Genomic DNA, 17,460 nt, shown 5'->3' on the forward strand with positions numbered 1-17,460 from the left:
CCCCTCAACCTGTATCCAGCCCTCTGATCATCTACACTGCCACACCCCCTCAACCTGTATCCAGCACTCTGATCATCTACACTGCCACACCCCCTCAACCTGTATCCAGCCCTCTGATCATCTACACTGCCACACCCCCTCAACCTGTATCCAGCACTCTGATCATCTACACTGCCACAACCCCTCAACCTAGATCCAGCACTTTGGACTGTGACTATTGTTGTATTATTTTGGGAACCTTTTTGTTTGGGACCTTTTTTATAAATATACTTTTCTTGTGGTCATTTGATTATTACAGCACCACTCACATCCTGAAACATCCAAATTACAACTAACCATGATCCCTTCAGGCTCAGGCTTGCCCATATCACCCATGTCTCCTTTATCTCCCTGATAACACATTAAAGGAAGCATTACTGAACTGATTAACTGTCCTCACCAGTGTTTTTGGGGACAATGAAAGCTAGTGTGGTGGAAGTGGGCTCAGATAAGTTACCTTAGTTCCTGACAATCCATCGACTCCTCTTTCACCTTGGAAACCCATAATACCCTTCTCTCCCTGAAAAACACAAATGAGCCTGAAGATCAATTAAATGTCTCAACATTCCCAGCTGTTAAAGAGCAAGTAGCATGCCAGTTTTTTTCCCCTATATACAGCTGCAGTCAAAAGTTTACATACTCCAATGGAAATTTATAATTTCCAGAAACTTCTCGAAAACAAAGACTTTTAGGAAAAATCTTTTGTACCAACAGTGGTTCCCAGTTCCTGGCTTTCAACTTCTTTGAGCTTGTCTGAAGAATCATAAGTTCCTAAGTACCAGGACTGAACAGCCTTCTTCATTCTATTCAAATCATGTGACAATGTGACTGAATTTCATCTGCTATTCCTAACTGGCATCAACACACATTCTATTGGTTTGCTTGTAGTTGGCAAGCAAAGGTAAAGCCTGAATTGATTCAGAGTATTCTTGCACTCCAGGTTGTTTGCAGAAATGTTTTCTCTCCTGGAAGACATTATAAAGGCAATAAAAAAACAAACAAACATACAGAACCAATAATAGGTGTAATACAAACTCAGCTCTGAGACCTGGCTTCTGTCAGCGCAATGCTACACTTCCAGCATTACATCACCTCGTTGGGGCAATGCAGAAAAATCTGGTCCAGGTCCCTTCACCTACAATGCCTGCGTGCAAGCAGTCACATGAGGTTTCTTTGCTGAACAACTTCTGACAAATACACACATAAAAGACTCCAAAAATCAGAAGACAACAAACAGAGCTAATCTGGCTCAGAGGGGAGCAGATAACACAAAACCACATGGGAGAATTTTAACAGGCATGGCATCACTGGGGGAGCAGGGCAGCCTGTTTCCTACTCTCTGATAGTGTGTTTGGGAAAGAATTAGCCTTCAGTCACATAACCCTTCTATCATGCATACTGGATAACGAGCTGATGAAAGGGCTGAGCAAGACGCTCCATGTGTAGAACTGGCATTCCGTACATTGGAAATGACTGACTGCCCTTGCGTGGAAGCAAGCCTTAGCTGATCCAAACAAGCTCAGAATAACCCATTTATCGCTGCTCTGAAGCGGTTTACCATAGACACAGCTCACAGACCAAACAGCAGCCCCAGTGGATACCACTGCTCTGAAACTGTTTACCACGGACACAGCTCAAACAGCAGCCCTTGTGGATACTACTGCTCCGAAATGGTTCTGACATTGCTTGTTACTAACCTTCTGTCCAGGAGCACCATCTTCTCCCTGGGGGAAAAAAAAACAAAACCCATACAGGGGCACACGTTACTTGAGTTTCAAAACTATGCTCAGATTCCTTCTCAAGCAGCTTGAAGTGATCTAAAACACATTGTAAATAAATACTGCACACTTACATGGGAAAAACATAAACCAGCTTGTTGAATTTCATGAAGCTACAGTACCAGTCAAAAGTTTGAGTACACCTGCTTGAAACTAGGTTTTTCATGATTATCTATGCTTTTAACTGTATAAAGTTGTCTATAAATACTTAATATTTAATTATATGATACGTGTACTTATATAAGCTGATAATCATAAGTGAATTGCATTCAAAAATGTCATTTTTAAATGAAAATGTAAATCTTGTCAATTTCAATGAAATGGTCACCCAAAGCAAGGGGATTTCAGTCTGAAATGTGTATAACACGGTGTTAGAACACTGACCTAAGTATAAAAGTGTCTTTGTTAGATGTTCTCTGAATTAACTAGCATGTTGCCTAATTAACCTTTTGTCACCAATTATTGTTAACAGGTGAGGGTCCATGATTCCTGAAAATATAGGTAGTATAGGCACAAGTTTGTCATTCCTGAATGTAAGGGAGCAGAAAATGGCAAAATACGCTCAATTTAGCAAAGAAAAAGTCTGTAATTACTTTAAGAAATTAAGGTCAACCTTTAAGACAAATCGCAGGAACTTTGCAAATGTCTGTAACTGCTGTGGCCAAGCCCATCAAAAGATTTGAAGAAACTGGCCAAGAGAACAAGTCCATTCGAGTCACAAGTCTGCGAAACCAGAAATTAACTGCCCCTGAAATACAAGCTCAGCTAAATGCTACTAGAAGTACAGATGTTTCAACATCAACTGTTCAGAGGAGATTGCAAGAAGCTGGCCTAACTGGAAGAATTGCTGTAAAGAAACCATTGTTAAGAGTGCAGAATAAGAGGAAGAGACTTGCTTGGGCCAAAAAACACAGAAACTGGACGTTTGAGGAGTGGAAGTCGGTCTTATGGACCTATGAGTCAAAATTTGAAATATTTGGGTCCAACCACCAATTATTTGTAAGACGCAGAGAGGGTGAGTGCATGAGTTCTGCATGTGTGGTTCCCACTGTCAAGCATGGAGGAGACAGTGTCATGGATTGGGGTTGCTTTGCTGGTGACAGAGTTGGTGATCTTTACCAAGTCCATATCATAGCATAATTCAGAGGCATGCCATTCCATCAGGATTACGGCTAGTTTGGCTGTCCTTCATTCTTCAGCAAGATAATAACCCGAAACACACGTCAAAGTTGTGCTAGGTAAGGTTAAATGTACCTGGCTTGATTACTATTAGAATCTGACACTAACTGAGGGTTGACATGAATGTGGGAGTTACTGCCTCAGTCTGCTTGACTTTTGGAGTTGGCTGCACAGATTTTCCTGTCGCTCAAATGATCTTATTTGCAGGTGTATTCAGAGTTTTCTGTCTGAAATTGCATAGATTTACATTCTTCCTGATGCCACCTGTAAAAATACAGCAGGGTAGCACCTCAGAACAAACCCCAGACCTTCCTTAGTCTGCATCTTGGTTCTCCTTTCCTTTGATTCATATGCTGCTATAACAAACTGTGGAAATTCACAGGCTGTTAGTAATGTCGTAACATTGCATCTTTTTGTTTTTAAACTTCAGTATTATGCCGTCTTTATTTAATTTTATACCATATTATTGTCGTCCTATTTTAAAATGAAAACGAATGTCTGATAGATATTTTGTCTTGCTGTAAGCAATGTTTTGGTAAGGATTAAAAAAAAAAAAAAAATCTATTTATTAAATCAAGTTTGCAGCTCATGGAACCTTTTTCAACTGTTTTAGAGTGGATTTAAAGCACCTAAGAGAGAGTACACTCTCCAAGGATCGTGTGTCTTTTCAAAGGAGCTCCTACTTCTGTGGTGAGAGCAAAGGATTCTGCAGGCTGCTAATAGGCCTCAAGGTCCTATAATTCCTTGGTAAAAAGCACCTCCTGTGCTACAAATGCCTGCATTTAAACTGTAGAAAAGGGAACGTGTGGACAACCGGAAATATCCACATAGCCTTTACCCATTTACCCTGCTGCTGTACTATAACACAGAAGGTGGTATTGATTTGCTCTTCACATTTACTTCCTGTGTTACGGGTATATGGACCGCACCTGAGCCTTGCATGTGACTCATTCCAGCCTCGATTATTAAACCTACACACATGTATAAAAACTGATAAAGGGACACTTGCTGCAATACCACCTTTACTCTAGATACAACAGAAAATGCTTGTTTGAGACAGTGGAACTACTGCAGCTTTGTAGTGCCCTTTAACATGTTTTACAAACTGTTCTCAAAGAGGTTGTTGTCATGTTGAAAGTGTCAGCTCTGTGAGTGCTTCTTGTAAAATGTTCTGTAAAGACAATCTTCCATTTGGGAAAAACAAAAGCTGTCACCATGGTCTGAAATGCACAGAAGGCTAGACTCCAGTAATAATATTGTAAACAGACACCAAGGTATTCTATTTACGATGCTTGTGGGACAGAGCTATTTAAAGGGATGCTTGGGGTTGATAGGACACAGCTTATTTCGACTAATGGATTCTCCTTCTTGTTTAGATGGATTTGTTTGATTTTGTGTTTCAGTCAGCACATCTGGCAGACTTTTTGAATGTTTAAAAGCACCTCTGTGGCCTCAACAGAGCTCTCAGAAACATACAAGTACAGTTCATCAGGTGTCCCCCCTGCAATAATCTAGTTGAAATGTCCAAACAATAAAAAAAGCTTTTTTCACTTTGCTACATAACATACAATGGTGGCACATTGTACAGGTAAGAATTGTATCTATAAACATTATAAAGCCCACAGAGGCGTGGTAAAGCATGAAAAAAACATGGCAAACTATGGTAAATGCATAGTATAACTATGTGAAAGCTAGGAAAATTGCAGAATTACTGTGCAAATTTAGCTGGGAAACTTTTACAAGGGCAGTACTATTAAAAAGTAGTTGCTGTGTCCTTGTTTCACAGGGTTAGGATAAGAACATCAAGTAAGCTAATTGGTGTCAATTACACTGTAGTGCCACCAGATGTCAATGTTCTACAAGGGAATTGAACAGCAAAGGGCTCTGTGTATGCTGAAATGCTAGAGACAACACATTTAAATGACAGATATTTCAAGTAGAAGTATTTTAATGTATCTTGTCAAAATGTATGCCATTGTATTTATTTTGCTTCTCTGAGCATTTCTAAATGAAGCACTATTAAGTGTTTTATAGTTCTGGATGCATGCACTACAAGTAATAAAACAAACAGTCACAGTAATACAGAAATCTAGTTGCTATTTAGAGATCATAATTCCACCTACTTTCCCATCAGGGTAGCAGTAACTGAAAACATGGACAAACACTACATTGCACGTTTTGCAGAATATTCTCTGTGCAGTGGTGACCTACACTTCACGGGGAGAGAAATGTGTGTGCAATCCATCTCCGAGCACAACGAGATGTTGGGAATGCAGAGAATTCTTCTTGGTCTATTCCCCAAAGCCCTATATCGTGATCACACAAGCCCAGCTATTGTTGTTTTTTTCTGATTAGATTAATTAGAAAGCAATATCAGTTGTGTACTGGTCTCTTATGTAAAATTAAACTAGAAATGGGAATTATTAAGACAGAAGCATGACAATGGTAGCGATTAAACTGATAGGGACATAGGACATTCGGCATTAAATTAACTGTAGCTAACCAAACAATTCTATAAATCTTACCTGTTTTCAACTTTCATTAACTACATAGTTTTCAAATGTACAGTTTCAAAAGAAACACATGTTATATTACACACCTGGTACTACACTAGGTTAAATAGTTTTCATTTTGCTTGCCTTGCCTTCCTGGAAGTCTGGTACTGCTTTACTTCCTTGGTCACTTCATCCCAGCAATGTCTTCTGGGTTAAAACGTGTTACTGTTTGAAAGCATATCAGTCAACACGATAAGCAGCTGACTGGTTATCAACAGGAAAGAAGCCAGGTGAAATGACCCAGGAAGTGTATAATAGTCTAAAAACATTAATTTTGAACAGAGATTCCTTTAACCTACCAGATAGTTTGCAATAAATAAATAAATAAATAATCCAAGTTTGCTAAAACACGTGTTTATTTCAAAACTGCACACTGAGATGCAAAGCAAATAATGAAATGAGCAGAAACAGGAAGAGAGAATCACATTGTGATAAAGCGTAGCTGACAAAACAATTCCATACCTTTCCCATGCCATGCTCATCCATCCACTGCATAGGTTTGGAAAGAAATATATGTTTTATAAACAAGTTGTTTTCATTTTCAGACATGTGTGGCAGGGCAGAAGGGAGCCCTGCACATAATGAGAGGGGGCAGAGCAAAGCCCTGCATGGAAATATGCAGCGTGTTTATTTATCACGGGTGAATGTATTATGATTTCAAATGTATTGGTGTATTATTTAAAAGAATGTATTGTCTGGTGGGTTATTTAAAATGGGGGATGTTAGTGTATATGATTTGAATGTATTTTGTGTTTATTTAAAAATACAATGTTTGGCAGAATCGATGGGGTTGAAAACCCATGCACCAAAACTCGTGCAGAATGTGACCATCTCCAGTCTGATTAATTGATTCACTATGTAACACAATTTTTGTTCCTGGGTAGTAAGTGTTATTTCCTAATTGCTTATGCCTCAAAAGTATAGAAAATGGCTATTATTCCCTACAAACTTTGCTTTTGTGACCAGGACAGTGATATTTCAAAATATCACTATTTCCAATGGGAAAAAGGGAGCTTGTGTCTTTTCGTTCACATAAAGTCAGAAAAAAAACAACATATGAATCCAAATTAACATGTATTTATACTAAAGTAATACAAAAATGACTACAAAAGATTTAGAAGTGAGTACTTTTTCGAGATTTACGATTAGACTGTAAATACAGTATTTAATTTAATTTTACTAGTTTACTTTTTAATGCCACAAGCATTTATATTTGGCTTCAAGGGGGAAGAACGTGGTGTTTACTACTGGGAAAATAAACTGGACTGTCAGCAAGGCCTGAATTAAACGAGGCAGTCTTCCCAGCGACAGCGAGTGGGAGCGACAGCGAGTGGGAGAAGTACAGGCGTGGAAAAGTACAGAGCAGTTTCGAAGCAGAAAGGAGAAATTGCATCTTGAATTGCTTTAATCAGAAAACAGAGGACATTGGGGAAACACAGCAGCAGCTCAAAGTCAAACAGCCGCGTGTGTTTTTCTGATAACAAACAAGCTGAAGCTCGGAGCAGCTGATTCAAATTCAGCGCCGTTTTGAGACACGGGCGAGGGGAGGAGCCAACAGCACAGCAGAACAACGCAGTTAAACGAGGCAGTCTTCCCAGCGACAGCGAGTGGAAGCGACAGCGAGTGGGAGAAGTACAGGCGTGGAAAAGTACAGAGCAGTTTCGAAGCAATTTGAAAGCAGGTTGACGGCTGCAGAAGAAACTAAACTTCAAAAAAAAAAAACCTCAACATGGTCTTCAAGCCAGTAATCTGTGACACCTGCTTGATGTGGGAAATCCGAGAAAACCCAGCGGAGCTAAACCAAGTGTGCGTAAAGTGCCGCGCGATCCAGGATTTGCATAAACTAGTAAGTATGCTAGAAATGGAGCTGGAAGAAGTGAGACAGCAACAGGATCTTGAGGAACTGGCACACCCACAATTCATGGAAGTCTGCATCACCCCTAACAGAATGAAAGCCACCAGGGAGATAGAAGGTCAGAACAGCTGGGTTCAGGTAGGCAGAAGCAGGGAAAAAAAGAAACTTCGTCAAACACAACCACCAGAAATCAAAACAACCAACAGATTTGAGTCACTTCAGAATTTTGATGAGCAGAACCAACAACAAGAGAATGAAAGGAACAACATCCAGGACCCTATTGACAGTGGTGACCAGACAGCAAAAAGAAGGGAGGTCATGATTGTTGGGGACTCCATATTGAGAAACACAGCAAGTTCAATTCGCAGTTTGGACCCCCTTACTACAACAGTGTGCTGCCTTCCGGGAGCCTCGGTCAAGCACATCACTGAAAACGTGGACAGGCTCCTAGAACGAACAGGAGACGACCCGGTAGTAGTCGTCCACATCGGTACAAACAACATTGGAAGAGACAGACCAAAATCCCTGCAAAACAAATTCAGAGAGCTAGGAAGGAAATTAAAAGAGAAAACCAAAACTGTGGTATTTTCTGGTATACTACCCGCACCTTGCAAAGGACCATATGGACAGCTGGAAATAATTAATCAAAACGAATGGCTGAAGACGTGGTGCACACGGGAAGGCTTCACCTATCTTGATCATTGGACCACATTCTACAACGAGGACTATCTGTATAGACGGGATGGACTGCATTTAAATAACAAGGGAACTAGTCTACTCGGAGAAAAGATCCTCGAGCAGGTTCAGAAGCATTTAAACTAGAAAGGAAGGGGGGAGAAATCAACAACAAAAAAACAGAAGGGAGACCGCATCAAAACAAGAACAACAACTCAGGTAAGACAACCATTAAATGTATTTATCTAAATGCTAGAAGTATCAGAAACAAAATTCTAGAACTTGAAGCTACTGCACTAACAGGTAACTATGATGTGATAGGTGTTACAGAAACTTGGTTATCTGAGAGTGATGGGGACGAATATAATATTTGTGGGTATACACTGTATAGGAAAGACAGGCAGGACAGAAGAGGAGGAGGGGTAGCGCTATACATAAGAAACAGTCTTGAAGCCCAGGTGTTAAACCTGGACAAAGAAAATAAAACCGAATCAATATGGGTCAGAATAACAGACAAAAATTCAAAAGGCATAATAATAGGAGCATGCTATAGACCGCCAGATTCAGACGGTGAGCACAATAATCTGTTATACAATGACATTAGAAATGTGTGTAGCAAAGGAGAAGCCATACTAATGGGGGATTTCAACTTCCCCCATATAAAATGGGAAAACCCGGTGGGTAGCGCGAAGGATGAAATAGAAATGGTGGAAATGACAAATGACTGCTTCCTAACAAAATTTGTCAAGGCACCCACTAGAGGGGAGGCATGCCTTGATTTAGTCTTTTCAAATAACGAAGATAGAATAACTAAAACAGAGGTCAGAGAACCACTGGCAAACTCAGACCACAACATGGTCTCATTTGAAGTGTTTTTTAAATCCCCAAAAGTAAAGACTAAAGCTAAGGTTTACAATTTTAGAAAAGCAAACTATGAAGGTATGAAACAGAGACTAACAGAAGTAGATTGGAGTAAAATAGAGAAAACACCCACAGAAGAAGGATGGTTGTTCTTCAAAAATGTAGTACTAGAGGCGCAAAACAATTACATCCCTAAAGTAGACAAATCTAAATGTAAAACTAAATTGCCAAAATGGTTTAATAGATCAATTAAAAAAAATATTCAGCGAAAAAAGGCACTTTACAGAGCATTAAAAAAGGACCAAAAAGAAAGTACGCAGAAAGAGTACACAGAACTGCAAACGCAAGTCAAAAAGGAAGTTAGAAAGGCCAAGAGAGAAATAGAAATAAACATTGCTAAGGGAGCTAAAACCAATTCCAAAATGTTTTTCCAATATTACAACAGCAAGAGAACATTCAAAGAGGAGATTAAATGTTTAAGAGATACAAATGGCAAAATCGTAGAGGAAGAAAAAAAAATAGCAAATATGTTAAATGATTACTTTTCACAAGTTTTTACAAAGGAAGATACTGACAACATGCCCCACATGTCATCCAGTTCCTATCCAGTTTTAAATAACTTTAGCATAACTGAGGCAGAAGTGTTAAAGGGACTAGGAGCTCTTAAAATAAACAAATCCCCTGGGCCGGATGAGATCCTCCCAGTAGTACTCAAAGAAATGAAAGAAGTAATTTACAAACCGCTAACCAAGATCATGCAGCAGTCTCTTGACACAGGGGTGGTACCGACAGACTGGAAAATTGCAAACGTAATACCGATCCACAAAAAGGGAAACAAAACTGAACCAGGTAACTACAGACCAGTAAGCCTGACTTCTATTATATGCAAACTTATGGAAACTATAATAAGATCCAAAATGGAAAATTACCTATATGGTAACAGGGTACTGGGAGACAGTCAACATGGTTTTAGGAAAGGGAGATCGTGCCTAACTAACTTGCTTGATTTTTTTTGAGGATGCAACATCGATAATGGATAATTGCAAAGCATATGACATGGTTTATTTAGATTTCCAGAAAGCTTTTGACAAAGTCCCGCACAAAAGATTAATTCTCAAACTGAACGCAGTTGGGATTCAAGGAAACACATGTACATGGATTAGGGAGTGGTTAACATGTAGAAAACAGAAAGTACTGATTAGAGGAAAAACCTCAGAATGGAGTGTGGTAACCAGCGGAGTACCACAGGGATCAGTATTAGGTCCTCTGCTATTCCTAATCTACATTAATGATTTAGATTCTGGTATAGTAAGCAAACTTGTTAAATTTGCAGACGACACAAAAGTAGGAGGAGTGGCAAACACTGTTGCAGCAGCAAAGGTCATTCAAAATGATCTAGACAAGATTCAGAACTGGGCAGACAACTAACAACCAAACGAGCAAGATGGGCCGAATGGCCTCCTCTCGTTTGTAAACTTTCTTATGAGAATGCTCTAAACGGTGAAAGGCTGTACTGACACCAAACATTCTAAAGCAGTGGACAATGGAACATGATTGTGGAACCCTGCATTTTTTAAGACAAACAAGTCCCTCACCGGCTCTCCTGGAGGTCCCCGTGGTCCGTCTTTGCCTGTATTCCCTGGGGGTCCCCTGGGTCCTGGAGGGCCAGGTGGCCCTGGTGGGCCAGCCTGCCCCTGATCCCCCTGACCACAAGAAAAGAGAGACGATTATCAGACAACGATGTCATGCATATGATCTAAACAGCGGTGTACCTAAATACAACCACTCTGACTCTCATAACATACACTGTTAGAGGTGCTGGGCCCTGTTCAAGTTTGATATTAATGAAACTGCTTATTCCACAGTGCGTGCATACATTGAATCCATCAAAACTCAATTTAAAATAAATATTCCCAAATAACTCACGAGTTAAAGCTTTTGGAATAGGGTCTGCTGTATTTCACAAGCGGTCCCTATTTTAAAGTATTATCTAAATCAGTGGTAGTATTAAGATCTGCCACCATTTAGATCAGAGTCTGGTTGGAACAATGTCTTGGGGTGGACAAGCCACAAGTGGGGATGGCTGATCATTAAAACAGGGTCCTCGGAAACACATTCAAGCAAGAAGAGGGTCTGTGAGCGCTTCAGTTTTAAAACACACACATTTACAAGTGGCATGCACAAGACAGTTTCACAATGCAGGGTGCAGAAAGAGAGCAGGAGAAAAAGCAGACTCAGACTAGTCAGCACTACCTTCAGAATCCTCCTTTGAAAGTTCGGCTGATCACCGGAGAGGAATCCGTGATCTAAGCGTGGAAAGACCATCTAGCCAGGAAGTTGGTGCCAGGAGGCAGAGGAGAAGGAGGGTAGAGAGAAACAGGAACCAGGCAGTTACAATACAGAACAGAGGCTGGAGAAGAACAAAGTCATCCCAGAGAAGAAATGGCTCTGTTTCAAGCCATGGAATGAGGTTAATAACAAAAGAAGAAAAGCCTCAGTGTCAAATTTAGTTGCCAGAATGATATGTTTGTTGTTCATTTTGAATGCAGAAGATCAACTAAAATGTACAGCGGCTGCTTGTTTTCTAATCCAAAAGGAATAGGATACAAATGATATCTGAATACAATGAGGATTAAAAACTGACTGTTTAATGGTAACTACCAAATACAGACAACAAAATCATAATGCATTTGTACACTGGTCTGAATTCACAAAAACCTAAGGGATCACTTTAAGGACTCTTGTTTTTTTATAAAGCTTCTTTTGAACAATCAAATTTAGTTTTCAGTTCATAAAACCCTTTTTAACTGTAATTCAATAAGAGTCAATCTTTCCTATAGTCCTTCAATCCTTAATCAAACTTAAAATAATGAGTTGAATCTTTGTGATATGTATTAACATGTACTATTCACGAAGATGAACAAATGACTTTAACGTGTCTATTTGACATTATGCTTACTATAAAAATCATGTTGAACTTCAGTGCTGCAGATTAACGAAATTGAGGCAGCAGTGAGATTGTCGTTGTTAGTAAGGTCTTGAGGGACAGTGGAGAAGCAGTCAGAGGACAGAGGTCTGATGCGGTTGTATCAAACACTCCCACAAACCTTCACGGTAAGAATCTGATTACTGAGTAGCGCTGCAGCAGTTGAGCCAGGGTAGCCCTATTAACACAACACAGGACAGGGTGAGGCAGTGCTATACATACAGCAGCACAGCCCTTACTCAAACAGGTACTGCAGCATTAATGGAATACATAGCAGTGGTGTGCAGTACAGGCTCCTCAACATGAAGTTGCACGAGGTGTGGAATGTGGCCAGGCATTCACTGATTAATTGATCAATTAACCTTAGCCACATGCCTTTAAAAAAGGAGCTGGTAAGCCAGTGCCTTTGTTCTACAAGCAGGGGTACAGACTGTCTGTGAAGGCGAGTTTGGCTGTAGCATCCTCATGACAGTGTGCGTTAACCAGGGTGAGAAAAATATAAAAGAAAAAATATATTATTTTGATCACTGGGTGTATAGCGGGATGGTTGGATTAGGATCACTGTGTGTATACCAGGATCGTTAGTACTGGAAGGAATAGGGGAAACGCTACAGAGAGGAAGTGCCAGGGGGCTGTTCCTGGAGCGGGACCTCCTTTCCAGGGGAGTAGCGCTCAACCACTGTTTGGTCAACTTTTATTTTCTAGTTGTTTTGAACAGTTTTGTTTTGAATGTTGTGCATGTTTGTGTATGTCCTCCCACACTAGGACTACCAATGTTGGTACCCTAGTGGCAGCCAATAAAACCTGCATGCCTCAGCGGCGTTACAGCATCCATCTCTGTGTGTCTCCTGTCAATCAACGGATACCCAAGCATGTAACAAACACCCTTGTTACAGTGCTGTATAAAAACATGAGAGAGTTATGTTCTGCTTTTGATCTGAATCGGACTAAATGAATTTGTAATTTGTTGATAGAATGGTGGTGCTGTAAATGTGACGGCCCTGCATATCAACGGTGGACAGTGCGTCTGTTCAGTATATCACAGGATACAGATTTGGAAGAAAAAATAAACTATACAAATTCAAAACTGACATCAAAATGTACACACATTTAAAATTGATCAACAGTTCCTGTGGGTTTGCCAAACAGGATTTCATTTAAACATTTGTTGGATTTTTTAACAAAAGTAGACAATCTGTGGATCAGAATTTTTTCTTGCTGGGGTTACTACAAACATGCTGCAGGCAAACTGACGGGTAGAGTTTGCATTGATTTCAGTGTAAGGGTGACCTTGATTCCCACTTGCTACACTCACTGTATAAATAGCAAATGTTAGGGGAAATGCTTGTCAGACATTGACATATCACCGGGGCAAATCCCTGCATACTATCAAAGGTCAAGAACAGTTCTCAGATCATTATACCAGAAACGTTACATTTGAGTCTGGAGTAAAATAACACTAATGGTTTTTAAAATAACTCTAATTGTTTTTCTAATGAGACACTTCCCCCTCGCAGCAGCTGGTCTGGGGCTTCATCCCCCCCACCCCACTATCAGGGTACAATTTGTTCTGTTAAGCTACAGGTGTAATACCAGTGGGATTTGTAACATTGGTCCACAGACATGAAGCTGGTTTTCTATCAGACTGAATGAGCATGCACTTTGTAATATTGGTTTTCCAAGATGATGTAAATATGAACTGAGTATAAACTAAAAATGAAATAGAATTTCTCAATTTTATATCAAAACTAACACATACATAATAAATAAATAAATAAATAAATAAATACATCTTTACAGTCCTTATTTTTTCCTATTGAAGACAATGCAACACTTTGTATTAAGGCCATCATCGACAGTCCTAATGACTAAACCTGGATTCCAGTCACAACAGGAGTCCCTCAAGGCTCTATACTTGGACCAACATTTTTTCTATCATAATAATAATAATAATAATAATAATAATAACAACAATGTAGACCAGGTATCAGGTACCTCATTCCAGTCTGCAGTCGCCAAAGACTGGAATGAGTTTCAACAAAAGTTATAATTAGAACCATTCATATGTGAGGTTGCTTTTAGCCGTTGGGTCGACTCATTGCAGACTGACATCTGTGCTGAGTTAGTATGTTTTAGGATTGATGTTGTGTTTTTTTATTTATTGTTTGATGTTGTTTGCTGTGGTGGTGTGAGTCTTTTCCTAGGTAGTCATTGTAACTACGAATTTCTTCTCAAATCACCTCATCTGGATAATAAAGGCTTTAATTGGCTGATTGGTTGAAATAACCCCTATAGCAAGACAAACATGCTGTATACTACCCTCTGAATACCTGGATGCATTGTGATGTAAATCATTGGCACATTTACTAAAACTCAAATTTGGAACAGTTTACATGAAAGAGCCTGAAATAAATAATAGCATTACAAATGGGCAAACTGTTAATTAAAATCAGAGTAAATCACGTTTTTAAATATTCAAAATATATTTGTTTGTGGGTCCCTTAACTGGCTTCTTTTATACATTTTAAACATGTCCTAAACTAGTATGGTTCTGTGTTCATCATATATATCATATACGCCATACATTTCATAGGTTCGCCCAAGTAACACTTTTACAAAGCGTCTTTTAATGTACAGAAGTTTATTTAAGTATCGATTGTCTGAAGCTATGGATCATAAACTTGAAATACAATCAAATACATTTAAGACCTATTTATTTTCTAACCATGGGTAGGAATCTTTTTATTGTTAAAACAAACTGTTAGCATGTGATTAGAGGACAGAGATAGCCCCTGGCCCTGTAATGTGACTTTGAAATGAGACCAACACTGAAACAATTTAGCAGTGAATGTCTGAAACTGTTTAGCAGGTTGATTGTTAATAAGAGTTTATTCAGCAAGCTCAGTGTTTCATTGTGCATACCCCCTCCCTCCAGGACAAAACCATCCTGAAATAGTAATAAAAGCCGAATCTTTATCACTATGAAATATAACAATAAATAACGTCATCATGTATGCAGCTGCAATGGACCACTAACGATCTTTAACATTAAAGGCACAATGATGCAGCTTTGTTATTTCCTGAAGAGCTGTGGGGATATAAGAGAGATTTCATTCATTAATATATGAACATTGGAAAATATTACATATGGTGGTAATAATTAAAGGTTTGCAAAATGCTACCAGGCACATGAAGTAGAGTTAAAGAAAAGCTATTGCTTGGGCCACAGTTGGGGTGGCAACTTAATTACTGATCGCTTCTAGGACTGCAACCACATTTAAAGTGCTGAATCCCAATGCGTCAAGTAATTCTCTTGCACGCCTTTGACTCTTAGTTTATACCAGGTGCCACCAACATGCTGAAGACCATTACCTCTTCCATTCACTATAGGCTTCAAATATGTCTTTTCATTTTAAAACAGGATATCTGATACTGCAAATGGTTAAAGACAGTGAAGGCATGAGGGGAAGCTGCTGGTTGGTTAGAAGGCCCTGGACTGTTGGGGACTTTAATTCTCCAGGTGAAATAACCAGGGAAGTGCAAGACTGGGCTGAAATCAGGGATTGTCTCGTACCAGACATCAGGTTTTAAAATGAAGATACAGGTTTGCTAAAACCCTTTTGAGATGTATTCAGTGAAATGATGTGCATAGCTTACATTACTTTAGCTGCAATCGCTTTCATTCATAAACACTTACGACAGTTGTCTGTGGAGAGAGACTTCTTGTAATCAAAACCAAACCAAATGTTTCGATGAGCAAAGGAAATCTCCCAGCAAGTTCCTGTCTAGTATCGTCACTTTCTAAAATAGGGAGGTGAGGGTTTGCAAAAGCACTCCTAAAGCCACGAGGAGTTTTGAAGTCTTTGATGCAGGATCATTAAACTGTGCTCGACCAAGATATCTGATAGGAGAAGCAATGCGCGGCGAATGCATATGAAGGCACGGTAAGTCAGGCAGCTGTGTATGTAGCAATAAACTGGATGTGTAATACATTGTGTGTTTGGGACTGGAAAATACTTCACAAAACTCAATTTAACCACATCAAGAGTTACCAGAAACAACACACATTGTTTGTTTGATCTGTACTTACCCTTGGACCAGCATCCCCTAGGTCACCCTGTGGAAAGCAAAACATAATTTAATATGCTTGATTTCTTTTCAGATGTATTAACCTCATTCTAGTGCAACAATAGTGAAAGGGGGACAGATTTACAAATGCATTTGTTTTCGTGGAACATGTTTTGTACCTTATCTCCTTTCGGTCCAGGGGGGCCCTGTTAAAAATAAAACAATTACTTCAGCTTTAGTGCACTGCTTGTGGACCTCCAAATGCACTAGGCATAATTCTATACAGAAATTCCAGAGCTAATCCCCTGTACTGAATACTTTCCAAGCTGAGTGCTCTTACAGTTACTCATGCTTGTTTCTGTCAGTATGTCCTTCATACATTCACTCAATCATAAATTCCAGGGTACAGTACAACTGTAACACAGATTGATACACTTCACCTTTTAAACAGTTAAAGTGTCACTTCGGGAAGTAAAACCTTTCCTAAATTGAAGTAATGTTACTTATTAAAAGTAGTAGATTTGTCAGAGGTTTTTTTTTTAGCGTGTTTTTTATAAAATACAGATATTAATCAGAATACAGTGGCTTGCGAAAGTATTGACCCCCCTTGGCATTTTCCCTATTTTGTTGCCTTACAACCTGGAATTAGAATGGATTTTTATTTGGATTTCATGTAATGGACATACACAAAATAGTCCAAATTGGTGAAGTGAAATGAAAAAAATAACTTGTTTCAAATAATTCTAAAAAATAAATAACGGAAAAGTGGTGCGTGCATATGTATTCACACCCTTTGCTATTAAGCCTCTAAATAAGATCTGGTGCAACCAATTACCTTCAGAAGTCACATAATTAGTTAAATAAAGTCCACCTGTGTGCAATCTAAGTGTCACATGATCTGTCACATGATCTCAGTATATATACACCTGTTCTGAAAGGCCCCAGAGTCTGCAACACCACTAAGCAAGGGGCACCACCAAGCAAGCGGCACCATGAAGACCAAGGAGCTCTCCAAACAGGTCAGGGACAAAGTTGTGGAGAAGTACAGATCAGGGTTGGGTTATAAAAAAATATTCGAAACTGTGAACATCCCACGGAGCAACATTAAAGCCATTATTAAAAAATGGAAAGAATATGGCACCACAACAAACCTGGCAAGAGAGGGCCGCCCACCAAAACTCACGGACCAGGTAAGGAGGGCATTAATCAGAGAGGCAACAAAGAGACCAAAGATAACCCTGAAGGAGCTGCGAAGCTCCACAGTGAAGATTGGAGTATCTGTCCATAGGGCCACTTTAAGCTGTACACACCACAGAGCTGGGCTTTACGGAAGAGCGGCCAGAAAAAAGCCATTGCTTAAAGAAAAAAAATAAGCAAACACGTTTAGTGTTTGCCAAAAGGCATGTGGGAGACTCCCCAAACATATGGAAGAAGGTACTCTGGTCAGATGAGACTAAAATTGAG

General features: G+C 39.5%; 1 protein-coding gene across 13 annotated transcripts in view; it reads right to left on the reverse strand.

Annotated features, from left to right (window-relative positions):
• The window catches only part of LOC121297190 (collagen alpha-1(XXIII) chain-like), a 240,114-nt gene that overhangs the window by 23,639 nt on the left and 199,015 nt on the right, over nt 1-17,460 (reverse strand). For 8 of the 13 annotated variants that reach the window (XM_041223308.1, XM_041223305.1, XM_041223304.1 and 5 more), the window contains 6 exons: nt 16,176-16,202; nt 16,019-16,045; nt 11,196-11,267; nt 10,538-10,645; nt 1,737-1,763; nt 497-559 (listed from right to left, as the gene is read on the reverse strand). In XM_041223308.1, the coding sequence (XP_041079242.1) occupies nt 497-559; nt 1,737-1,763; nt 10,538-10,645; nt 11,196-11,267; nt 16,019-16,045; nt 16,176-16,202 (324 nt within the window). Of the gene's footprint in view, nt 1-496; nt 560-1,736; nt 1,764-10,537; nt 10,646-11,195; nt 11,268-12,049; nt 12,107-16,018; nt 16,046-16,175; nt 16,203-17,460 lie in introns of all 13 variants that reach the window. The other 5 variants (XM_041223310.1, XM_041223306.1, XM_041223302.1 and 2 more) reach the window with 2 other exon arrangements.

Source organism: Polyodon spathula, chromosome 22 (genome assembly GCF_017654505.1).
Source record: "Polyodon spathula isolate WHYD16114869_AA chromosome 22, ASM1765450v1, whole genome shotgun sequence".
Lineage (NCBI taxonomy): Eukaryota > Metazoa > Chordata > Actinopteri > Acipenseriformes > Polyodontidae > Polyodon > Polyodon spathula.